Source organism: Haliotis rufescens, unplaced genomic scaffold (genome assembly GCF_023055435.1).
Source record: "Haliotis rufescens isolate VD_foot unplaced genomic scaffold, xgHalRufe1.0.p SCAF_6, whole genome shotgun sequence".
Lineage (NCBI taxonomy): Eukaryota > Metazoa > Mollusca > Gastropoda > Lepetellida > Haliotidae > Haliotis > Haliotis rufescens.
In genome coordinates, this window is record NW_025964334.1 from 33,402,756 (window position 1) to 33,429,115 (window position 26,360).

At 41.5% G+C, this 26,360-nt stretch overlaps 1 protein-coding gene and 1 long non-coding RNA gene across 3 annotated transcripts in view; one reads left to right on the forward strand and one right to left on the reverse strand.

Annotated features, from left to right (window-relative positions):
* Positions 1-779: 779 nt before the first annotated feature.
* Positions 780-21,055, reverse strand: LOC124116044 (ETS-related transcription factor Elf-1-like). 2 transcript variants are annotated; one of them, XM_046477256.2, is made up of 9 exons: positions 20,919-21,055; positions 16,311-16,350; positions 13,477-13,594; positions 10,933-11,058; positions 7,545-7,610; positions 6,713-6,844; positions 5,410-5,529; positions 4,154-4,340; positions 780-3,713 (listed from the first exon to the last, which is right to left on the reverse strand). In XM_046477256.2, exons 2-9 carry the CDS (start codon positions 16,332-16,334, stop codon positions 3,614-3,616), a joined length of 873 nt encoding a protein of 290 aa, XP_046333212.1. In that variant the 5' UTR covers positions 16,335-16,350; positions 20,919-21,055; the 3' UTR covers positions 780-3,613. The 2 variants fall into 2 exon arrangements, with proteins under 2 accessions (XP_046333212.1, XP_046333213.1); XM_046477257.2 differs by lacking the exon at positions 20,919-21,055 and adding an exon at positions 16,545-16,634.
* Positions 21,056-25,460: 4,405 nt separating this feature from the next.
* The window catches only part of LOC125374894, a 41,472-nt gene continuing 40,572 nt past the window's right edge, over positions 25,461-26,360 (forward strand). Inside the window, exon 1 of the long non-coding RNA XR_007218789.1 lies at positions 25,461-26,253. This is a non-coding gene — a long non-coding RNA (uncharacterized LOC125374894). The remainder of the gene's footprint in view (positions 26,254-26,360) is intronic.

The window sequence follows — 26,360 nt, forward strand, 5'->3', positions numbered from 1 at the left end:
AAGTCACGTAATAACGTAAATGCAATAACATTTCACAAAAAGTGAAGATTATGCAATAAACATGAGATACAAGTTTTCAACTAACAAAACATAATTAACATTAAAACAAACAACAACAAAAGTATGCAGATGTGATTGAAAGATATTCGTAATTGAATGTCTGTGATAATTTGATATGCTGTAAGTCATACACTTTCATTGCCTGAGCATAAGAACTAATATTTTATTTACTAGCGGAAGGGTGTTTAAAGGGGCACTGATCTAACGCAATTCCCTGGACTGGTTGTTGCCTTTGTTATGATTTTTTCCCCCAGTGAGTACCCGGATGATACGCAACGCAACTGAGCGTGACCAGAGACTGGGCTACCGTCTGCAAGAACAGCTTAATATACTTGGAGGCTGGAGGCAATATTTGTTTTAAGCATTTTTGCATAAAAACTAATTGTTTAACTGTGATCTATAAAGATTTCGACAAAGGGCGCATGTTAATTAATTTCTTCAGCCTAAACAGACAAAAAGAACGGCGGAGCTCATCGGATGTCGTCATTTGGAAATACCCCAGAAGGTTATAGTTTAATACTAAAAAAAATATCCATGCAGTGAAAGCATTTTCGGATTTCGGATTGCGTCGATAATACGATTACTACTCCCTTGTTGTCATCCACGTTTTCTCGTATAACCCTACACTTGTGTATTTGTCGTCATTCACTTGATGCTCAGTTAATGAATTTATTACAGGTACAATTAGTGGTAGCACCACTTATATTACCTGACAAAGGTTCCCATTTGGCATTTATTGTGTCTGGGGTAATTATTCAATCTAAATCCAGGTTTGAAGTGAGGTGAAATGTGTGTCATGTAATATGCACGTAGCAGCCCAGCAAGAGATGAATGATCAGTTGATTTTACTTTGACAGGTGACATTTACGAATGGAATTCTGGTTAAACATTTTTAAGCATGAAAAGTTAAATCAACGGTTCAATTCAATAATATACAAATATACAATCATATTAACATGGAATGTAATGTATTCTATTACACAAATCAGTTAGTGAAATAAAGTCTAGGAGATTTAAAGAATGTAAAATTTAAAAAAAAACACGAATGGAGAGTCGGACACAAGCATACGTGACCTGGTTTAGCAAACTGACGTTAATACGGCAATACGTTCATGAAAATATCATGAAATACACGGCAACCGGGATTTGAACCTACAATCATAAGTTTCTGGAGCGCCTAGGGGACGCAACTCGGCATAGCAGCCTGCGGCGCCTGCGACAACTGGACGACTCGCGCCCTGCGTGTGAAAGATAAATATCTCTGATTGTATATATAATGTTTAACATATTCCTATTTTCAACATCATACACGTTCTGAACACAATAGTGGTGCATGTCTATATTAAATTGTAGGAATTTGTCCACGCCGGATATGACGAATTCGGGTTAAGCGAAGTAAACGATTACAAATGACAATTATGCTAAAATCGAACTTGGATTGAGCGAACTGAAAGTACATTTGTAGTTGACGTATTTTGATACAGTTAACCTGTAACAGTTAATGTCCTATTCGAATATCTCATCAACGGATAACTAGGAGTTTTGGTTTGCCCTATTCGAGATATCGGAAGTCGACTTGTATGATAAAATACGACTTTTATACAGCTAACGGTGTCATATGACATCATGGCAGGTCACGTGACACTTGCTGCTCAATAACGCGATCTTGGCACAAGAAACAAATTATGAGTGTGTACATGTGAATATGTACAAAACATAATACGATGCATAATGCACAGAAACATTAAAAATGTAAATATGTATCGAATATACAGGAGGTAATAAATACAAAAGATTGAACACAGGCAATGGTGGACTTCCCTAGGTAAATATGATGGCGAAAAGTGTAGAACGAGTATTTATCAACTTAAAATAGCAAACTTATTTTTTTACTTCCTTAAGATTCTTGTAACATTTTAGCTAAATTTGACAACAGAAAGGGGATTTTTAATCGCAACATGCAATATCCAATAATAATAACAATAATTTTTTTTTTACAAAATGCATATTTCTTTGCGAAGAAGGTAGGCCACGTCAAGTTTTAATTTGGTCAAAAGACATTTGTTTGCATATATTAAGTTAACTGTACAACAGAAAATTTGGCACAAATAGTTTATCAAATTGAATACCTAAATTAAACATAAACCGAAGGTAAATATTTTTATATGCGCGCTTAACACAAAACTTCTACATGGTAGGCCGCTGTATAAAGGCTCATAAAGGCGCACAGAGTTCGGCAAATTGGCAGTTTTAGCAAATTTGATTCAAGTAGTTCAAAACCTACTTCGTATGCAAACTAAAATTTCATGATTTTTATCAGTCTAATAGTGACTGATTGTCTCACACATTGCACAAAATACAAAGCCGAGGCCAAGATTAATAATGTTAACGTTCTTCATAAAGTTGACTGGAAACGATTTTATCTATTTATTAATTATTTAAAATATCCATTTTCGACAGTGGTAAACCGAAATCTCCAACGCATACGGTTACTTATATCTAACAATTACAAAGGGAGTAAAATTCAACCAAACTATGACACCATTTTGATGTAGACTTTTAGGATGATATACCAAAGTAGCTCATGGGGATTTTAATTCCTGTGTGCGACAACCTGAATTGATTTGAATAAACATTCGTATTTGAAATAACTTTGATACATTAAATCTAGCTTTAGAAAGTCATATCGGAAACTAATTTAATTTAATTGATTCAACATTGAAATTACGAGGATGTTACATTTGGTAGTACCCCTAATACAGGTGAACACAGCAAAACAAAGACGATATCACATAGAATGGAAGATCTTTAGAAAGATGAGACGATGAACACTTGGTGGTCGCCCATCAAAGCACGAACGGTAATGTTTCCTTTTAAAGGAAGCCATCGATCGGTACCCAAAAGGCTGGCAGAGCTGACGTAACGCGTGACCTAATACGTCCCAATTCTGCACACGACCCCAGTGTTATATATACCTGTTAGGGTTTATGATCAAAACAAATCATTGACGCTATAATACACGTAACTGTTGGCCTCTTTGTGGGATAAATAGCATTCGGTGGTTACATGTAATGCGACTGTACAATGTCAACAGCTTATTAGAATAAATGAGATTGTATGAGTTTATGTTGAAATGACTTGGACGGATTTATGGAGATCTTAGATTTTCATGATCATTTTTGGGATCATTTAAGATGTTTTTCAATCCCTCTTTTCTAAAAAGATTTCGCCATTTCGTTCCGGTGACAACTTTAAAAATCTTTGCAACATCATAAAAAATCGTTGTTCTTAAAACACACATGAATTGCTAACGTCAACCAACAAATGACATTTTTCATAGCGTAATCAAGAAATATGAAACACACTGATTGTAGTAAATACGTCACTTATACTCAATAAGTCACAGCTTCTGATGACGCAGTTTCATAAAATGATGTCAACATGACGTCATCTATTACGGCTCATTTTTGTTCCTAAATGTGACGTGGAACATCTGCTATTTGATAAGGGCAGTGTGGTATTACTGTGCTTTGTTCACAGACATGACAGACACTCAGTTCTTCCTGTAGGGCTTTGGGACTTGGGGCCAGTTGAACTTGTAAACTAAGCGTGTGCCCTCGATCCTGGACATCAGGCCTGACTTGTAGTAGTGTCTGTGGAAGAAGGTCATACCGTTAGGGATATAGCTTATTGAACTTCTTGAATAGATTACTGTGTTGTATCTTATTCCACTGGTACATTTATCAATTTATACTACTACTGCTGGTGCAGCTGCTGCTGCTTCTTCTACTACTTTTTCTTCTACTACTTTTTATAACTCTACCCCATTTATTGCTGCGAATGTTCCCACTAACCCCACTTCTACTACTAATACGATCGCCGATCACGTCATGGCAAAAAAAGAATTTAAAAGATGGTACTTGTTGATACCCTGCCTGACGCGCGCGCACACGCACACACACATACACACCCTGCTTGACGCACGCGCACACACACCCCCACACCCCCACACACATACCCTCCCTGACGTATGAACGCGACTACCTCAACATCTGCAACTGCTATTCCTTCAACTACGACAACATCAACTCACCTAATGCCGCGGCTGAGCTTCTCGAATGTCATGTCCCTCTTGCGTTTCTTCTCCCCCCACATTCGACTCATCACGGTGGTGTCCACGAACTTGAACGTGCCCTCGCTTCTGTTGACCCACTTGGCGAGGTCCGGTCGGTTCTCCAAGACTTGCAGGATGAACTTCCACAGCAACACGTTCTTGGCCCCTGGGGAGAAAATGGCGAGTTACAGCGCAATTCATAAACGTAGCCATCGAGGCTCATACAACGCTGCGTATGCTACAACGAGCCATTTTTCAGCGTCATGTTTCTCACTCTACACGTAAGTGTGTTTGTTTGTGTGATGTTCCAGAATTGTCTGGTCCAGACATCATAAACAAATCTGGACCAGATAACCCAGTGATTGGCATCATGAGCATCGATATAAACGGTTTGGATACGATGGCATTCGTCAACCAAATGAGCGAGCCTGACCACCCGATCCCGTTAGTGGCCTCCTACAACAAGCATGGTCGTCTTTTACGGCAAGCATGTGTTGCTGAATCAATTGTAACCTGGATCCACCAGTCCTAACTGGTGCTAATAACAATGGAGACGAATGCAGAATGAACATTACATTGTGACGTATTTAGGTCACGTGTTGCCGTAGGCCGTCCAGCCTTTGGGTATCGCTCGATGAGGCATGTCACGTCGAAACATTTTATATAACATTTTTTTGAAATAACGATAATATATTGGTGAAAAGACACTCACAACCAATACGGAAATCAGTTGACTGGAAACTAACGTGATAGGATAACGGAATTTGTTTGGTTGTTGGTGAAAATGTTCACGGATAGATACGCCAGTGAAACCAGATCACGAAACTCTGCCCCGAGATCGGTTTTGTTTAAAAACAACATTTTAACTAAAATGTGTACACAGGTCATTACAAGCACCTATTTCAAATGAAAATATAATATATTTTAAATTGTGTGTTGGGAGGAAACATCACGTCAAGAAAACACTTTGTCACAAAAAATAAAACGTCAACGCCAGAGAGTAACCAATCTCGAATTCCCAACAATTCGAAATTAGTGAAAAAGTCAAAATAGCGATGAAAACACACAACAATAACGAGCGTCTAGACAAGCCACTAGAGATAACATTCTGTGATAAAACCGTATCGTTAACATACTCTTTCCTGAACGTGATGCTTGTCCCAAGATACCAACTATCGGTTAAGACAGGTAAATCTTGTCGACCAGATAACGCTAGATAGTGTAATGATGCTCACCTCGTCGGCTCTTGCAGTATGGTTTGACGTAATCCTCCTCGTCAGATTCGTCCAGACTGGCCAGTTCCGGTTTCTGTTTCGTCCAAAATTGGTCAAACGCAGGCAGAGATGGCTTGTATTCTGTAGAGGATTAATTACACATCAGTAAAGAGTGAATTGTCTTTGTTGCTTAACGGATCACTCAGCAATATCCCAGCTGTGCGACGGCGGTCAGTAAATAATCGAGTCCAGACAATCCAGTAATTGACCTCTTAGGCAGAATTTTGTTTAACGTCAAAGTAATCAATATTTGAGCTTTATCAAGACTGCATGTGTATGAACGAGTCAGGACCAAACAAACCAGTGAATGAAAGCATGAGCAACGATCAACATAATCGGGGCATGATGACACGCACCCTGAGGTGTTACAGAGCGGGACCATCTGCTTGTACTAGCCCGGGCTTATGCCGATTTTATAGTGCTGCCCCACAGATTTATCATGTCGAAGTCTAACATGGAGACCCCAGATATATCATACTGACTTATCCCTCATCCAGGGGGGCACGGGTGGCCCAGTCGTCTAAGGCGCCCCGATTCGCTGTGCAGAGTTGCGTCCCTTAGGCACTCCAGAAACCTATGATAGTGGGCTCGAATCCCGGTTCGCCCCGATTATGTTTCTAGGTTTCCCAGCACCATACCCGTGCTCGTGGGTTTCACCAAAGTGGTAATTAACGTCTGAGACCTGAATCACTTCGGGCTTTCCTCCCACATTAAGCTGACACGCCGTGACTTGAATACTGTTAAAAGCTGCGTTAAACCAAACTCACTTACTCTCTAATCCTAATCCTCCATCTCATTTCTGAGCGCCATGGAGGTTATACCTTAAAGGGAGTACCATCGAAGGAATATTGTTGCTCTGTGTCGGTTTACGTTTGTTAACATCGAATTTCAGAATCAAGATGGAAGGGAAGTTTCAGAAAGCTGATTGACTGAAGATACAACGCATCCTTCATTTTGACTTTGTTCAACTGACGCGACCTTCTATGGGGGCTGCCTCATGTCCATGAAGGGGTAATGGAGGTGGGGTGTCACAAAGCGTCGTAGTGAACTGAATGTCGAAACATATAGGCTTACCAAATCGTGAGATTGGATTGTTTATTGAAACAGGACCCAGACTGAAGTGAGTGAATATGGTTTTACACCGCCTTTATAAATCTTCCAGCGTCAATTCCCACAGATCGTCGGGACGTCAGGAGCCTTCGACATGGCGACCGCACACCCTACCACTTGTATTGATGTCAACACAAACCTAACATGTGCCTACCTGTTTGTTCGAAGGACGTTGGGCTCGGGGCACCGTCGCTGAAGCTACTGTGGATGCTAGTTTCGCCGTCACTGTTGCAGTCTGTGCCAACAATCTCGTCCAGGAACGACAAGTCCTCCAACTCCAGAACAACTGCAACAACAGCAGACATGGTCATTGAAGAATTAATGGGTGAACGTTGTGCTACATCACTGTCAGCTGCACCACGGCTGTATCTGAATAAAGAACTGGTAATTGATTATTGGGGAGGGACGGTATTGTTGGACAAAGGACATTTTACTTGTAAAAAGTAGAACTGTGTCATTTTTTCATGACCCTCGCCAAAATAGTTGTGACAAATTTACGTGACCTCCTTTTTTGGATTGATTTTCTTCATGACCCCACCCCTCCCCCCAAACCCCCCCCCCCCCCCCCCTTTTCTATGATGTATGACCTATCTTAAACACGTAGGTGTAATTTCCTACATACACCATTCAAATATTTTTGTTTCAGCTAAAAGTGCATTAAATACTTGACAAACACGTGTATCGATTGGTATCTCGACCTCATAATCAAATATTCTGTAAAGTACAGTTTATTTACCCTATACAAGGCACACAATCGGTGACCTTCCAAACGGACATTTCGATGGCTCACTTCCTCTTAAATTTAATCGCGACGGGGGACGAATGACGGACACGTCACGGATACACATAACACTGACCCCAATAAGGAAACAGTATTCGGTGAAGACAATATTGATGCGTCCTTGTCGCTTCATTAAGAGACATCATTTCTAAGACAAAGGCACGCGGACGCCGACAGCGGAAGACATCGCGAAGGAAACACTTACCACTTTGATTGTCGTCGTCGTCGTCGATTGAGACTTGGGGCATGTCGGGAAGGTCGGTCATCCATTCTGAAATTTCGGAAGGATGAGTATTTCCCAAAAAATCTGGAGATCTAGTAAAAATTGTCATTGTTAACCAGAAATATATTTAGACACGCATCTTATGACCTTGAAATGAGTTTTAGTCGCACATTTCAGACTTAACGTTTTTTAATAACTTGGTTCCCGGGCAAGCTGACCTATATTTTTTAAATTTTTACTGTTATTAGGAATAGAATTAGAATAAGTTTTACTCTAATTTCAGTATCGAGGAAAACAAATCTCAACTGCTGTAGGCCAGTTTAGAAAAGCAGGTGACCCTTTGGCTTGTCATTTTTATTTTTATATTTCATCCATTGGACATTTTCTTTATCAATCATATTAAAAAAAACATTGAAAACGAATGCTCCAAATAAATGTCAAAAGGTGTAAAAAAAAAGAAACAGGAAGTTTTATTGGTATTAATGTGCTTTGAGCAATATTCCAGCAATATCGCTTGGAGGACATTGTACCTATGTACTCATCATCTCCTTGTGAGGATAGAACCAGGGGCTTCGGCGTTACGAGCGTGCGCTTTATATAACCAATAGGCAACACCGCCATAAATACATTTAATTTACATTTCACACTATTCTACTATTATGCGTTGGTATTTTGAACAACATGAATCAACACTATAATAATAATCATCAAGACAAGCTGTTAAAAGGAATGTTAATGTCTAATAAAGTAGAATATTATCAACTTGACGGTTGCCCTAGCCTCACACATTTAAGGTCATCAGGACCCCTTGTCTGTTCTCAAGGGGATCGGGGCGGTCGGGTAGCCTAGTGGTTAAAGCGTTCACTCGTCACGCCGATGACCCGGGTTCGATTCCCCACATGGGTACAATGTTTGTCCCCGCCGTGATATTGCTGGAATATTGCTAAAAGCGGCGTAAAACCCAACTCACTCATTCTAAAGGGAGTCATAGGTGTATTGTAGAGGGTGATCATTGACCAAAAACTGGCGCAAGTGAGAATGATCGTTAAATATGCATTTTTCCTGCGTCAGGGCGAATTATGAAATTAAACGAAGAAATCAAACTACATATGATTACAAGACAGAAAGAAAAATTGAAACCAATTATTACTTCAAAAGTGCATTTTTAAATTTTGTAAGATTTGTCAGCAAATTGTTCGTAAACGGAGTGTAGAACATCATATAATTTGCCAATCAATTTAATAAAACGATTTTTATTTCTACTGTACAGGTGCTATTCATTCCCTTAGGGTTCTGACACAGGACGGTCTATATACTCGAACCACGTGGTACCGCAGCATTTGTCGTATCGCGGCATTTCTGATTTCCGGTAGTTCACGCGGGAAACGCCTCTTAGCGGCTGTCGATTAACGTAAATCAGTAACTAGTAAATGCTCGCTTCGTTAACAATTTCAATTTCCTCGGAATGTTCCCGTCTGTAGTAAGTACGGGGTTACTAACGCGGTGATGCCTACTTCTGCCTGACCCCCATCTATCACTGGACAACGATATAACCCGCAGTTTTCCAAGTAAACTTTCTCTATTGACCTGAAATAGATCATCTGCATACTCATGGTGACCAATAAAGTAACGGAAGTTACGTAGACCACACATTTTTCCTGCTCTGTGGTCAGAATCAATTAGAAGATCATAAGGGCCATAATGCCATACTTAGAAATACGTTCTTCACTAGTAGCAAAATGATAAATACATACTTTTGGCATACTAGGGGCGCTTTTTATATATTTATTGCTAACCCTTAACATTTATCCATTTTTTTGACAAATTATTGTCATTCATTTTTAAGCAATAATCTTAAAATACCATTCCTGATATTTTGTTGTTGAATTTTAAAAATATTGTTCTTACTTTTCGGTAAATATGCATTGAATACCTATTACTGATAGCAAATTCAGAGTTTTACTTGTTCTGTCTTTGCACTTTTCTGGAAAAATCACAGAAGTCTCGCATCATCATACTTAGTGGTTGGCAGAATTATGCCCTGTTTTTGTCCTATTCGGACCTGCATACACAACTTTTCCCTGTACCGCGAGGGGGGCACGAGTGGCCCAGTCGTCTAAGGCGACGCGATTCGCTGTGCAGAGTTGCGTCCCTTTGGCACGCCAGAAACCTATGATTGTGGGTTCGAATTCCGGTTCGCCCCAATTATGTTTCTAGGTTTGTCAGCACCATAACCGTGCTCGTGGGTTTCACCGAAGTGGTAAACGTCTGAGACCTGCATTACTTCGGGCTTTCCTCCCACATTAAGCTGACACGCCGTGATATAACTGGAATACTGTTAAAAGCGGCGTAAAAAAACAACTCACTCACACTGTGCCGCGATACAATGGAGTTCTCTCCCTTGTCAAACTGAGCGTTCGACCCAGCTTTAACTCGGCGCTACTTATGTTAATAATGAACTAATGTAAATAATGAACTTTTATCAGTAAGATATGTTAGATAATATAGTTAGATAAAATAAATGCCATCTGATATAGAGAACACGAATAATCATAAAGGTTAGTGGTTAGTTGGGTTCCGTTTAGCGTACATAACAAGTAATGCGCTGCCCCGAGGTTGCAGGCTGTAGGAAGTTTTCGGATGTTGCAGGAAAACATCGGCAGATACTTTTGATGGACAAAAACATACCTGCTGTCACAATGTGTCCTTATAAAACAACTCCGGTTTTCCGGTTACACAGACCAATGGAACATCAATCATGAAAAATATAGACCGGTCTGGCTATTGAGAGGCGGCTGTCAGGACACGTGACCTACATACAAATAATAAGTAGGCTTTCCTAACAACCAATCAACTTGCTCGGCGAATGTGGAAGGCTTCCCTTGGCATTGTAATACGTTATGGCTATTCAAAAAAACATAAAAGGCTTTTTAGTTTGTGTGTTAGTTATTGTCAAGATTCTTTAACAGATTAACAATGAGGAATAATTCTCAGTGTCAAATCTTAGGAAGGCTATCAGAAATGTCGTATGACAGGTGTGTTTCAGTTGAACATCCTGACAGCTGACATCCGTACGGATTGTCAACGCCATTGGGTAATGTTGGAAAGTCTATGGATAAATGTAAATGAACTCTAAGATCAAGTTGACATTTATTTGTTCGACTCTACACTACAAATTGATGTTAGCAGGAGACGCGACGCTAAAAGTGCTTAAAAGAATCCGGATCGTGTTTTTCTTTTAATATAAACTAAAGTCAAAGTAAACATGTAAGGGTATCTGATAGATCTAAAGTTGAATGTTTTCTTCACTGATTTAATTTGAAAGATAACCCTTATATTTACGGTGTTCAAATAAAATGATTAAACATACCACTGATGTATCGCTCCTCGCTTGTCGCTAGAATTGTGTAGGTAGGGTGCATTTGATAATCGGTCATCTCGGCGTAGCCGGAGCCCAGTCCAGACTCCACGCATCCGCCGCCAGGCTGCATCGACTCTGAAGGCATAATGATTATATTTAGTTGAACCGGTCGATTTTAATGCCTTTTCAAGCTTGGGACACGGTGATTAGATTAGACGTATAAATATGCACTGTTATCCCAACGCTAATGATTACCATAGGAATTTTCCTTATACATTTAATCATGCTGATTAATTGACATTTATGTAGATTTTATACGTTATGTTTTATACAAATTCACATTTTATAGAATGTTTCATTTGAATAGATACTGTTATCACCCTAATGTCTTTCCTTATCCTGAAAATAGTCTTACATGCCCCGCCGTATAATCAATTAAAGCGTTTTCGCATGATAAACGTATTTACTCTGGTTTCGGTTATCAATTCCCGGGAAATCAATGTGACATCGACAACTACAGACCACTGTGATGTTACAACAAACCACTGTGATATAACTACAGACCACTATGATGTAACTACAGACCACTGTGATGTAACTACAGACCACTGTGATGTAACTACAGACCACTGTGATGTAACAACAAACCACTGTGATATAACTACAGACCACTGTGATGTAACAACAAACCACTGTGATATAACTACAGACCACTATGATGTAACTACAGACCACTGTGATGTAACAACAAACCACTGTGATATAACTACAGACCACTATGATGTAACTACAGACCACTATGATGTAACTACATACCACTATGATGTAACTACAGACCGCTGTGATATAACTACAGACCGCTGTCATGTAACTACAGACCACTGTGATGTAACAACAAACAACTGTGATGTAACAACAGACCACTATGATGTAACTACAGACCACTGTGATGTAACTACAGACCACTGTGATGTAACTACAGACCAATGTGATGTAACAACAAACCACTGTGATATAACTACAGACCACTTTGATGTAACTACAGACCACTATGATGTAACTACAGACCACTGTGATATAACTACAGACCACTATGATGTAACTACAGACCACTATGATGTAACTACAGACCACTATGATATAACTACAGACCACTGTGATGTAACTACAGATCGCTGTGATGTAACTACAGACCACTGTGATGTAACTACAGACCGCTGTGATATAACTACAGACCACTGTGATGTAACAACAAACCACTGTGATATAACTACAGACCACTATGATGTAACTACAGACCACTATGATGTAACTACAGACCACTATGATGTAACTACAGACTGCTGTGATATAACTACAGACCGCTGTCATGTAACTACAGACCACTGTGATGTAACAACAAACCACTGTGATGTAACTACAGACCCGCCGTGATATAACTGATATTGAGAACTACAGTTCGCTATGATATAATTTATATTAAGGACTACTGGTCGCCGTGATATAGCTAGTACTGCTGACAACGTTCCGCAGTGATATAACTGATATTGGGGACAACAGTCCGCTCTGATGTAACGATACTACTGACTACAGTTCACCGTGATATAACTGATACTACTGACTACAGTTCACCGTGATATAACTGATACTACTGACTACAGTTCACCGTGATATAACTGATACTGCTGAGTACAGTCCTCCGTAATATATCTGAGATTGTTGACTTCAATCCACCTTTATATATCTGATATTGCTGACTACTCTCCTCCGTGATAGAACTGATATTGCTAACTACAGTCCTCCGTGATATAACTGATACTGCTGACTACAGTCCTCCGTGATATAACTGAGATTGTTGACTTCAATCCACCTTGATATATCTGATATTGCTAACTACAGTTCTCCGTGATATATCTGATATTGCTGACTACACTCCTCCGATATATAACTGATACTGCTGACTACAGACCTCCGCGATATAACTGATACTGCTGACTACAGACCTCCGCGATATAACTGATACTGCTGACTACAGTTCTCCGTGATATAACTGATACTGCTGACTACAGTCCTCCGATATATAACTGATACTGCTGACTCCAGACCTCCGTGATATAACTGATACTGCTGACTACAGTCCTCCGTGATATAACTGATACTGCTGACTACAGTTCTCCGTGATATAACTGATACTGCTGACTAAAGTTCTCCGTGATATAACTGATATTGATGACTTCAGCCCACCGTGATTTAACTAGTTTTGCGGGATATAGCTGTGGTTTACTTAACTTAAAGATTATGCCTGTAGGCCGCCTAGATGAACGCTGTTATGATGTAGCAAAACTTCGCGGATAACCAAAGAAGTATTATCCGCACGCTGTGATATATACTACTCAATAGAAGTTAAGGAGCACCCGATTCTTTCATAATACTATATCTGTCATGGTATTACAGATTAACTATAGTAATGGAGTGGTCCTTAACCTCTTTTGAGTTGTATAGTTATATGGATAGTTGATGGTAAGTGACAGTCAGTCGGAAAATATCGGATACCTCTGATTGCTGCTGCAAGATCCTCTAACGTTGCCTCAGTGTCGTTTATCATTGTCGGCATGTGACTCTGGTAGTGGCCGAATGTCTGGCTAAACTCGGGTAGAGCTGTGTGCGGGTACTGGCAACAGAAATAAAGTCATTAACAAACACGCCAAGGTTCATCATTATTATAATATATTACAAATAATAGAGAACTGAAGTGTTTATACACAGAAGTTTCAAATAATATTTGTTTGTTAGTTTGTTGTTTAACGCCGCACTCATCAGTATTCTAATTGTTTGACGACGGTCTGTAAATAATCGATTCTAGACCTGACAATCCAGTGATTGACATCACGAGCATCGATCTACGCTTTTGTGTTTGTTTGTTGTTTAACGCCGCACTCAGCAATATTCCAGCTATATGATGACGGTCTGTAAATAATCGAGTCTGGACCAGCCAGTCCAGTGATTGACATCATGAGCATCTATCTATCCACGCAATTGGGATACGATGACATGCATCAACCAAGTCAGCGAGCCTGACCACCCGATCCCCCTAGTCGCCTCTTACGGCAAGCATGGGTTGCTGAAGACCATTTCTAACCCGGATCTTCACAGGTATCGATCCGCGCAATTAGCATACGATGACATGCATCAACCAAGTGAGCGGGCCTGACCACCCGATCCCGTTAGTCGCCTCTTACGGCAAGCATGGGTTGCTGAAGACCAGTTCTAACCCGGATCTTCACGGGTATCGACCCACGCAATTAGGATACGAGACATGCATCAACCAAGTGAGCGGGCCTGACCACCCGTTTCTGTTAGTCGCACACAGCGTATCAAATTAACACACAGAGACATAAATAAACACCCACTGTAGAATCCATGATTCAAACTTCCCAACCTGGCAGGTCAACCGTGACACGCCAACTGATTAAATCACATGACTACTCATATGTTTCCCTTGGATTGGATTCAGAAAAAGGCAATGTTCTGATTCATTCTTAGTTAGAATCGACTTTTCAACCGGATGTCCCTATGTCCGATCTGTACAATATGGGGTAAAGGTTATGCAGCTCACTGTATGGCATAGAGGGGTTGGATGAGGTATGGCGGATGCACGTTGCATGCTAATAATAGGCAGTATTGGGAAATAGCAGCTCATTTATCGCCGTGTGCAACACCGAGTCATACTAAATTCAATTACAGTAGGTGATATTCTCTAAAAATGAGCTTTTCGCATTCTACCCATGTGGGGAATCGAACATGTTGGGGCGTGACGGGCGAACACTTTAACCACTGGGCTACGCAACCGCCCCTATTAACTTTGAGTTAACATGTGTAAAGTTTACTGCTTATTCATTTAACGCTACTGTATCGAAAACGGGATCCACGGGGCATACTGACGAATCCTAATGGTTAAAGCGTTCGCTCGTCTCGCCGAAGGCCCGGGTTCGATTCCCACATGGGTACACTGTGTGAGGCCCATTTAGACTGACGAACCGAGGTCTGGACCAATCCATGGCATCTAGCGTCAAGAAATGTTTGAGTGAATATTGTTTTACGCAGCTTGTATTAATTTTCCAGCAATATCACGTCGCGGGACACCATCAGTGCGCTTGTGCCCATGTGGGGAATCGAACCCGGACCTTAGGCGTGATGAGCAAACGTTTAACTACGAGACTACACCACCGCCCCATAAATGTTTCAATACGGTTATTGTTATTTTTTTATGAAATAGTCCAGTCTTAATAAGGCGACACATTGGTTTGTTTGTTTGATGTCTGTCTGTTTGTTGCTTAACGTCGCAATCAGTGATGTTACAGCTATATCACGACAGTCTGGCCGCCCATTTTGTCACCTAAAGCATACATTACTGGTTACTAATTCTATCCGAAATCTCAGGGCAAAACAACGGTCACTAAAGCGACGACAGGCTTTTAGTAGCCATAGTCTAATAGTCGGCTCTTATGGGGAACAGGGGACTTATGCTGCTTATGAGTGAGTGAGTGAGTATGGTTTTACGCCACTTTTAACAATATTCCAGCAATATCACGGCGGGGGACACCAGAAATGGGCTTCACACATTGTACCTATGTCGGGAATCGAACCCGGGACTTTGGCGTGACAAGCGAACGCTTTAACCATTAGGCTACCCGACCGTCCATACGCTGCTTATGAATCCCCATATTGTTGAATCAAACGTTCCACACCTGGACCCCGTCAATCAAGAAGAGGCTAAATTGGGGACCCTATGTCGGGTTAGAAAGGTCCCCAGCAAGCTATGCTGGTCGAAAGAGAGACTGAATGAATCGGGTGGTCAGGTTCAGTGATTTGGTTTAAAGCGTGTCATCGAATCCTGACGACGTGTATCGTTGCTCATAGTATCAATCACTGGATTGTCTGGCCCAGATTTACTTCCACGCCGCGTGTGTGCTGTGTTTTTAACGCCGCGTTCAGCAATGTTCCAGCTGCATACGGGCTGTAACTGAGTCCGGACCAGACAATCCACTGATTGACACCATGGGCTTTAATATACGCATATCACATGCGCAAACCAAGTCAGCGAGCCTGAACACCAGATCCAGTTCGTGGCCACCATGAGTTGCTTAAGTTTAATTCTGACCCGGATGTTGACGGGTTAACGTTCAAGTGAAGCGGTACAAATAGATCACGAGGACGTTGTTTAAATAGGTTACCCATATAAAAAATCTCATATTCTTTCTCAGTAAAAACCATTAGACAGACCCGCAATTCGCTGTGATATAACTGGAATACTGTTCAAAGCGGCGTTCAACCAGACGTTAAATAGCTCTACAAAATGATAAAAAATATTCATAATGTATACTTACAGAGGCTGTTAGCGCTGCCATCATGAGATCTTATGTGTAACTGAAAAAAAACAAATATAAAATCATAAATTGGCAAGACACGTGTTCACATACCAGACAGACCTAACAAACGTGTGTCACGAGAAGATTTCGCCCTTAAGATTCTAAAAAAACACAGTTCAGCGGAGGAACATTCAGCGGAGGAACATTCACCGATTGGAACCAATATTGTTAATTATTCACTGAGTTTCTTACTTTTCGTGACGGCTTGGCGTCTTTGTCTGTCTGGATATACATGCACACCGCTCTAGCGACAATCTAATATTGATGTAGGTCAGACGATTACTGTGAAGCGGGATTTTCTTACATGGGATTTCCGAATCTAAATATAACTTCCTTTATGAGGCTGAACGTGGGAGTATGATGGGGTTTTCGGGAGACGGTGTTTCTCAGAACAAGATCAGATCAACAACTCGCCGGGGCGCATTGTCGGGGTATATAATACATTCAAGGGCATAAGATAAGAAGTTGGGTGAAGTAAAGGTTGCATAATGGATTTAGTCACGCGGTCTCTGCTGACGGGCTGCACCTGACAGCTAGTGAGTATTCGCGGGAAAACCAAGACAAATTACATACCACACATGTATCAACGCCTTTAAAACAATACACGATTTTATGTATAGAGATATATCTCAAATGGAATGAACTGTGTGTGTGTTTGGGAGAGAGAGAGAGAGAGAGAGAGAGAGAGAGAGAGAGAGAGAGAGAGAGAGAGAGAGAGAGAGAGAGAGAGAGAGAGAGAGAGAGAGCACGTTCTACACACAAGGGATACTACAAGTATATTAGCAGCGGAAACAATAGAGAGTTAAACATGGCAATAACAAATAGCATCTCTGATGTGTCCAGTTCTCGTACGTCCGCTTTTGGCAGTTTTCAGTTAGTAGCATATCGAGGCGTGTCAACTTAATTTTGACACTTTTTATCATTCATCGTAACAAACTGTACAGAGACAGGTTTTTCCCGAACACTTGAAGTATAATCAATCATATATGGTTGAGAGGTGTCCATGTATTGACATACCAGAGGCCATATACCGGCTCTGGACATACTAATTCCCCGGAAACTGCTTAGAAATATGACCGCACCTTTAATGCTAAACCTGGCCACAAATACTGCTATCACTTTTGAATAAGGTTGACTATACATGAGTTTAAGTGAACTCATCTGGGGCTGAGCCACCGGATATCCTGCTACTAATATATATATACACCATGAGGGTCCTTGGGTTTTTTTATAACCTGGAGAATTGAACAGGGATTTCTATATTTGCTGGAGTCAGACATTTATATTCTATATATAGGTCCCAAGCAGCCCACCCCACTAGCAATATAATACCAGCATAAGTCCGTTATAGTACCACACACACACACACACACACACACACACACACACACACACACACACACACACACACACACACACACACACACCCCGCGCGCGCGCACACACACACACACACCTAAACCCCCGCGCGCGCGCATACATACACATCGCTTTATAAGTGCAATAATCTTGAAGACGACGTTGAACACCATTTCACCTCACTTCATTTGATACTCGTGTAGTTTTAATTTTTTGCAATACACATTCATGAATTTCAATGATTAATATAATGGGGTGACTGTTGTAAAATACAACCGCATCTAATACAGGAAACTACACATGCTGGCCGGTGTATGTCTCGTGACGATAAGCGGGGCTCCACGCAAAGTTCATGGTCTACATAAATTCCTGGGATGACATATCCGGCAATGTCTCCTTTCCGTGCTAGCAGTTACCCTAGGAGCACCCAGATAATGGGGGACCCACTTCCTGATTCAAGCCGTGCACTCCATTTCAGACGCCGTGACACACAATACCGCGTCTTAAACGTCCCCCAAACAAGACAACCCACGCTACAAGCCCGTACTATCTGCCTGTCGTTTTACAACGATTTGAGTGCACCCTGACCCTGTCGTCTAAAGGCGCCACAATTCGCTGTGCAGAGTTGCGTTCCGTTACATGCCAGAAACCAGATCGTGGGTTCGAATCTTAGATTCTGCTTCTAGCTCTGTCAGCACGTGCTTGTGGGTCTCACTAAAGTGCTAAACGTTCAAGACCTGCGTGAAGCTGAAACGCCGTGATGCAAATTGAATACTGATCAAAGAGGCATAAACCAAACTCACGCTATGATGACTGTCGGTGTTTATGTCACAGACGCTCGTAAACGGACACAACAAGCATTTTTCTTCCGTAGAGAGGAAGCTATATACTCTAGTCGTACAGAGAACCGTATTTCTATCTGACATTTAAGTTGCATGCTTTAGATACAGACGCTTTGCCTACAACTGTAGGAAGGTTGACTCTTAACGTATTACAATTATATTCAGGTTGACTCTTAACGTATTGCAATTGTATTAAGGTTGACTCCTAACGTATTAAAGTTGTATTAAGGTTTACTCTTAACGTATTGCAATTGTATTAAGGTTGATTCTTAACGTATTACAATTGTATTAAGGTTGACTCTTAACGTATTACAACTGTATGAAGGTTGACTCTTAACGCATTACAATTGTATGAAGGTTGACTCTTAACGTATTACAACTGTATGAAGGTTGACTCTTAACGTATTACAACTGTATGAAGGTTGACTCTTAACGTAAACAAATTGTATGAAGGTTGACTCTTAACGCATTACAATTGTATTAAGGTTGACTCTTAACGCATTACAATTGTATTAAGGTTGACTCTTAAAGTATCACAATTGTATGAAGGTTGGCTCTTAACGCATTACAATTGTATGAAGGTTGACTCTTAACGCATTACAATTCTTTTAAGGTTGACTCTTAACGTATTACAATTGTATTAAGGTTGACTCTTAACGTATTACCGAGAATGTCTCCGCCGTCAGCGTTTATTGAAGATTTTCCAAATACAGATCTTCAGCAAACTCTTGAATATAAAGGTTGTTTTCAGCTCAAACAGTGTAAACGTGCCGGACTGGGGTAAGTCTCTACCCGGTACTTGTATTATCGGCAAGTCGGGTGACCCTAGTGGGTATTGATTTACGATTTGATAACATTTCGTCAACACAATCTTGTTGAGCAGGTGATGTGTCACCCGTACCTCTGATTGTTGGTTGCAACAAGTTACAGGAGTCAATAGTTGCCTACCCCAACCCCAACCCCAACCCCAACCCCAACCCCAACCACGCCTTAGCTAACATGCATTATATAGATGCAGATACTTTATAAAGGTTCAGATTACTATCGGATAGCAAGAGCAAGGGTCAGACGCGATCCAGTTACCACTCCTAGCAATATCTGTTAAGCGGCACTTTACAAGGTGTAATATTAACGGAGACAACTTCTTTATCCTGTCAATGCGGTGTTTCAGTACAGACAGTAGTAGTTACTTAAGGAAGGTTCCAGCATCTGTACTTGAAACGTCACACTGGAACAGTAAATAAACCAAATGCCTTTTCGTCACAACAGCCGTCTACTTTGTTTATTACTAGCCTTATTATATTTCTTTAATCTAGCAATTATTGTCATAAATACACAGAGACAATATAACGGTATAAAGGATCTAATTACAACATCTAGGTCTGAACTGGATATTGGCACTGCACCTCGTTAACCAAACAGCAATGAATGCAGGTTACTAATCATTATTGATTTAAAGATGCTAAATAGAAAACAAGCCAAAATGTTCGTACCCAAATATGATCAAATCCCTCTTATCACCGCGATAATGTCACGAGCCAAACTGACTTGCCCCATCAACTATGATTGCGTTATCTCAAAGTCTTTGTTTACACACACTAGCCCGAGAACACATAACAGTATTACTTAAGGCATAGATAACACGCGTGCAGCTCGTGTAATCGCTGTCCTGCTTGCTGTTTTGTCATCTGCATATAACAGTCACGATGATAAAATTATGACAGAAAAATTGCTTTTGATATTTTGTTCATAAATAGGTATTGCAATCACGTATTAAGGGTATTGTTTTGTTTTGAAAAGATTCTGACATATATCACCGAAACCAGCTGTCTAACATAAACCGCAAAGATGTACAGCGTCATATTGACGGTTGTGTTGCACGTGCTATATTTTCCCAAATTACCGTTTTAAATCAATACTTCAACTAACCTGTTCTTTCCACAATGTTAGACCTGATTATTGTTAGATGTTATTTAAAGACAAACTTATAAATGAAAAAAGGGTTATTAAATGTCAGAGGGGATTGTATTTTTTGCGGAAGGTAGAGCACGTCAGTACAATCTCTCAGCCATATGTATTTGCATGTATTGCTTCAATTGCAAATCTTAAAAGCTTTTTTGTTTTGTTAAAAAACATACTTGTTTTATGATGAGCTCCAGTACATAGGAATTTAACTGTACTCAGTTTCAATTTAATACTTAAATGTCTTTTATCTAAAAGCATATATGATAAATGAATATGCACTTATGCAAGTCATAAAAACACAAGAAATAACAATGATCGATAATTGAGTTTACCAAATAAAACACACATTCAGACACAACTCGACGCTCATAAAAGACTTTAAGTCCAATTTTCGACTCACCTGTATTGTAGCGTGGGGGCGAGGTGGAGAGATCTGTTAGACTGAGCATTCACGTCTATCGCGTTCAGTGTTGTGATGCGAGACAAGCTCGGTTTCTCCGAGAATACTAAACGTTTTTCGAAGAGGATTTATTTATATATATCATCATGAGGCTGCGCATGCGCGTTGTATCACTGAATTATGCCCCCTGAATTGCATTACAAACAAGGTCACATCAGCATGCTTGAATGAGTCGTTCACATGGAATGCAATACCACTAAAGCGCGCTCTAACAGCGCAATATTTACAATTGTATGCGCCTGCAGATTCGGGGAAGCCAACAGTAGGTCGAGAGGACGGGAGAGGTGTATAGATAGGGTGGGGTCTTTAAATTTGGGAGGAGCTTGCGGGGTCAGTTTGAATATTTTTGACATCTTTGGTGAAACTGGTCGCCGTAGTTTCTTTGTATTTAGAACTTTTTGTTTTATTTATGTAACGGAATGTGAAGCGATTGCGCAAAGGACCATTTCTAAAGCAAGACTAGTACTTTTAGAACCGTCATCAACTTTGTGTATCCTTCGTATGTAATTTGACGAGGGTACCCACCCCACTCCATCCTTTTTGGCGTGTACTAAACATGTTAAAGTGTAAAAAAACACATATATGAATCATTTGGTAACATGTTTTCAATAAAATAACCAGTTTACTTAAAATGACTAATAAACTCAAATTTATTCCCGAACTAATTATTACACCTATTAAAAACACTCGTCTGTCACGTTCACTGCTATGATCCTTGCTGACACAACGGGACAAGATCGGTTTCTCCGAGAATCAACACGCCCATCACGTGCATCCTCCCCTTTTCCAAATAACTGTGCATCCGTCTATCATGTTCACCGTTATGATGCTTCGTGACCGCCTCCGTGGTCTAGTGGTAGAGCGTCCGCCCGGAGAGCGGAGGGTCCGGGGTTCGATCCCCAGCCGCGTCATACCAAAAGACGTTGAAAGATGGTACTTGTTGTTACCCTGTCTGGCGCTCGGCATTAAGGTGATAAAACAAGAACTGGTCTTTTGAGTTGGTGTTCATGTTAAACTGCGGTATCTCATTGGGCTAGCAATATAATACCAGCATAAGTCCGTTATAGAAACACACACACACACACCCCTAAATCCCCCCCCCCCCCCCCCCCCCCCGCGCGCGCACACACACACACACACCTAAACCCCCGTGCACGCACATACATACACGTCGCTTTATAAGGGCAATAATCTTGAAGACGACGTTAAACACCATTTCACCTCACAAGTGACAAGGACTGGTCGGCTCGGAGTCAGTATACTGTGTCTGAGTGGGGTATTCATGTTAAACTGCGGCATGATATCTTAGTGAGCTAGCACTATAAATCGGCATCAGTCCGGACTAGTACAAGCCACACACATACACGTGCATGCACGTCGCTATATAAGTGCAATAATCTTGGACGCGACGTTAAACCCCATTTCACCTCACCTCACCTATGATGCTTCATCACGCCCACCCCCCAACACACCGTGCTTGGATAGCCACTCACTGCAATGTGTTAGGTTAACGGCTTGATGCGGGGATTGGCTACAACTGGTGCCCTGTGTTTGATTCTGGATATTCTTTTAACATCGCAAGATCTAAGTGAATCCCCGCTTTTACATTGTTTCAAAGAAAGTATCAAGGACCTTTTTTGGCCAACATGACAATAACAAAGACAATCTTCCCGTTTCCATTTTGAATAATATATAGCTTTTTTAGTGTCAGTATAAGGAAAATGTCCTTTGCCCAAGGGACACACGGGTGGCCCAGTCGTCTAAGGCGCCGCGATTCGCGGTGCTGAGTTGCGTCCCTTGGGCACGCCAGAAACCCATGTTTGTGGGTTTGAATCCCAGTTCGCCCCGATTAGGGTTCCAAGTTTGTCAGCACCATACCCGTGCTCGTGGGTTTCACCAAACTGGTAAACGTCTGAGACCTACATCACTTCGGGCTTTCCTACCACATTAAGCTGACACGCCTCGATCATTTACAGACCGCCGTCATATAGCTTGAATATTGCTGAAAACGGCGCAAACCCATTCTGACTCACCATTTGTATTGAAGGGGTGTGGTTTTAGCAATGTTTATATGATATGCTTCTCGGTAAAAAAATTATCCACACCTTGGAATAGGATTATCTGCGTTAATTCCAAACAAAATGGAGAGGGAGAAATTCAGAACCTAATTTTACTGCTATAGTTATGGTTTATATCCAAGTACCAAGTGTACGCGAAATGGGTGAGCTAGAACATAAACAGGTAGCACCAGGTGTTCGCGATGCGGGTCAGCTAGACCTTACACCTGGAGCATCGGGTGTTCGCAATGCGGGCGAGCTGGACCTTACACCGGGAGCATCGGGTGTTCGCAATGCGGGCGAGCTAGACCTTACACCGGGAGCACCGGGTGTTCGCAATGCGGGCGAGCTGGACCTTACACCGGGAGCTTTGGGTGTTCGCGATGCGGGCGAGCTAGACCTTATATCGGTAGTACTGGGTTTTTCGCGATGCGGGCGAGCTAGACCTTATATCGGCAGCATCGGGTGTTCGCGATGCGGGCGAACTTGGCCCTATACCAGTAGCATCGGGTGTTCGCGATGCGGGCGAGCTAGACCTTATACCCGTAGCACCGGATGTTTCACGAAGCGGGCGAGCTTGAAGTTACACCGACAGCACCGGGTGTTCGCGATGCCGGCGAGCTAGACCCTATACCAGTAGCATCGGGTGATCGCTATGCGGGCGAGCTAGACCTTATACCAGTAGCAACGGGTGTTCGCGATGCGGGCGAGCTAGACCTTATATCGGTAGCACTGGGTGTTTCGCGATGCGGGCGAGCTCGACGTTATACCGGTAGCACCGGGCGTTCGCGATGCGGTCGAACTTGGCCCTATACCAGTAGCATCGGGTGTTCGCGATGCGGGCGAGCTAGACGTTACACCGATGCGGGGTAGCTCGACCTGGAACCGGCATCACCGGGTGTTTGCTAAGCGGGTCACGGAAGCTCGGCTATTTGCGAAGCCGGCCAGCATGATATTATGCCGGTAGCATTCGTCTGTTTAAAGAGGTGTTTCTTATTCCTAAATGTAAAAAAAATACTGCTAATTAATTTTGCTTCCGGGATATGTATTTCCATGAGTGACTTCCCTGGGACACTTTGATTTCTTGGCATGTCAGAGTTATCGCAATAAGCGGTTGCAAACTGCGGTTTCTCTTTGGAAGAGAGTTTTGATTAAAACGCAGATGTAATTACCAAATTTACATACTGGGCAGGGGATCATATATAGTTCATCAATAAAACTATTTCTCTCCATAATTACTAAATCATAATTGTAACATTAATTTATATTAAGTGGAGAAATATACATTTTAGGGAATATTCGAATATAATACGTAGGTTGATCAACCATATCTTCGAGTGTGAAGGAAAGCCCGAAGTGATGCAAGTCTGAGACGTTTACCACTTTGGTGAAACCAATGAGCAGGGGCACGGTGCTGATAAACCTAGAAACATAATCGGGGCGAACCGGGATTCGAACCCACAATCTTAGATTTCTGGTCCAATGGACGCAACTCCGCGCCTCAGACGACTGGACCACACGTGCCCCCGTTAAAAAATTAACCTCATTTAAATCGTTTTTTGTTTTTTTTAAATAAATCCTTTTTATTTTTTCTAGGACTGTATATATCATTAATGTCCCCTGTCATTTATCAATAATGCTTCTCTTTATTTGGATTAGGAGTACAGGTTCTTTCCTTCGTCCTGTCTACGGGTTCGAATCCTAGAATCGCCCAAAGTATGATCCTTGGTCTGCCAGCACCATAACCCTGCTGGAGCCGGCCCCACAATAAACTGACAAGCCGTGAAATAACTGAAGTACTGTTAAACAAAACTCACTCACTCACTCACTCACTCACTCACTCACTCACCTACTCACTCACTCACTCACTCACTCACTCACCTGGGGACACCTGGGGAAAATAAAACGAACAATTAGCTGAGGTCTAGTTTATGTGTATGCCCCAGGCTCCATCTTGACAACTCGGTTAACGCATTGTCGGGGGTCGAAGTGAAATAAATAATATTTCTTTACATATGTATTCAATATTGAACACGTATTTGAAGTAATCCTAAAAAACAAGTCAGTTTGATAAAAGTTGTAAACGCCCAGCGTCACGTGGAGTTCCCCCTCAAGCGTCACGTAGAGACCCCACCCACCCCCACCCACCCCCACCCACCCCCACCCGCCCCCACCCAACACACACACACATTAAGCTGATAAATTTTCATATGCTTGAAACACTGTTTAACGTTCATTCAATCATATGCTTTCCTTCGTATAAATTTTCATGCTGTTTAATTATGTCCTGTTAACACGATAAACGCGATAACTTGTTAATAACAATAATTAAGGGAAAATAGGAAAATAGCTACATGAAACAGGCGTTTCGACGTTGATGACTGATAAACAACTTCGACACTTGGTATGTCTTCAGTAAAAGGGAAGTCGTAGTATCGCAAACATTTCAGCTTGGACTATATTCTGATTTCAACCTACATACGATTCACAACAGATAAACGTCTACCTGTGCCAATACTCTACCGTCTGACATAAAACGTTTAACTGATGGCAGCGGATCCGTGTGTAGAAAAGTTATTTTCGAGTTCCTTTCGAAATGTTCAACGCTGCACGATTCCAGCTATAATACGGCGACCTGGAAATAATCGAGTCTGGACTAAACAAACTATGCGCGATGATCCATATCTTCGGGTACGATGACACACAATCCGCCAAGCCACCGAGCCTGACCAACCGATCCCCATTAGTCAGCTTTTACGACGACAAGCATGGGGAATAATTTTACCGAAATTCTCCACGTGATGAATGCTTTACGAAATTGTGGTATTGATTTATGGAGACGTCAACATGTCTATCAAAAGCAGTACTTGTGTAACGCATGGTCAGTGGTCGAATCTCACTCCCAAAGACAGTGATAAGTTCGAGGGGAGAACACGGCATCATGTTGAAGAGCCATGTATGAGCAATGAGTTTTAGAATAGACCCTCGTTAACGCGACATTTGGAGTATTTGTATGTCCTCGAGTTATCCAGAGTTCGAGACAGATGTGACATGTGACTCTGCTGTAGTGAAGATAAGGGTCATAGGATAAGGATTTGGATAAGAGCAGCTGTGGATGTGTCATTGCTGATCGCACGGGACGCACGTGTGAAGCATCAGCCATAACATTCTGTATCTATGGCTCGCATCCTGCTCATCAGGTTATGACACTGGATGAGGTAAGCCAAAACAATATGTTCAGAAACCTTAATCTTGCCATTTCAGTTATTTTTATCTACAATATCCCTTGAAACATCACCGATGAAAAATTTATTTGGTGAGTCTT

What these genes read in the sequence shown, in the direction of transcription:
- LOC124116044 (XM_046477256.2), bottom strand. Translation starts at nt 16,334, where the DNA reads ATGATGGCAGCGCTAACAGCCTCT. An exon ending in TCTTGCAGCAGCAATCAGAG is followed by an intron (nt 11,059 to 13,476) that starts GTATCCGATATT and finishes TTATGCCTTCAG; the next exon opens with AGTCGATGCAGCCTGGCGGC. An exon ending in AACGTCCTTCGAACAAACAG is followed by an intron (nt 5,530 to 6,712) that starts GTAGGCACATGT and finishes AATCCTCTACAG; the next exon opens with AATACAAGCCATCTCTGCCT.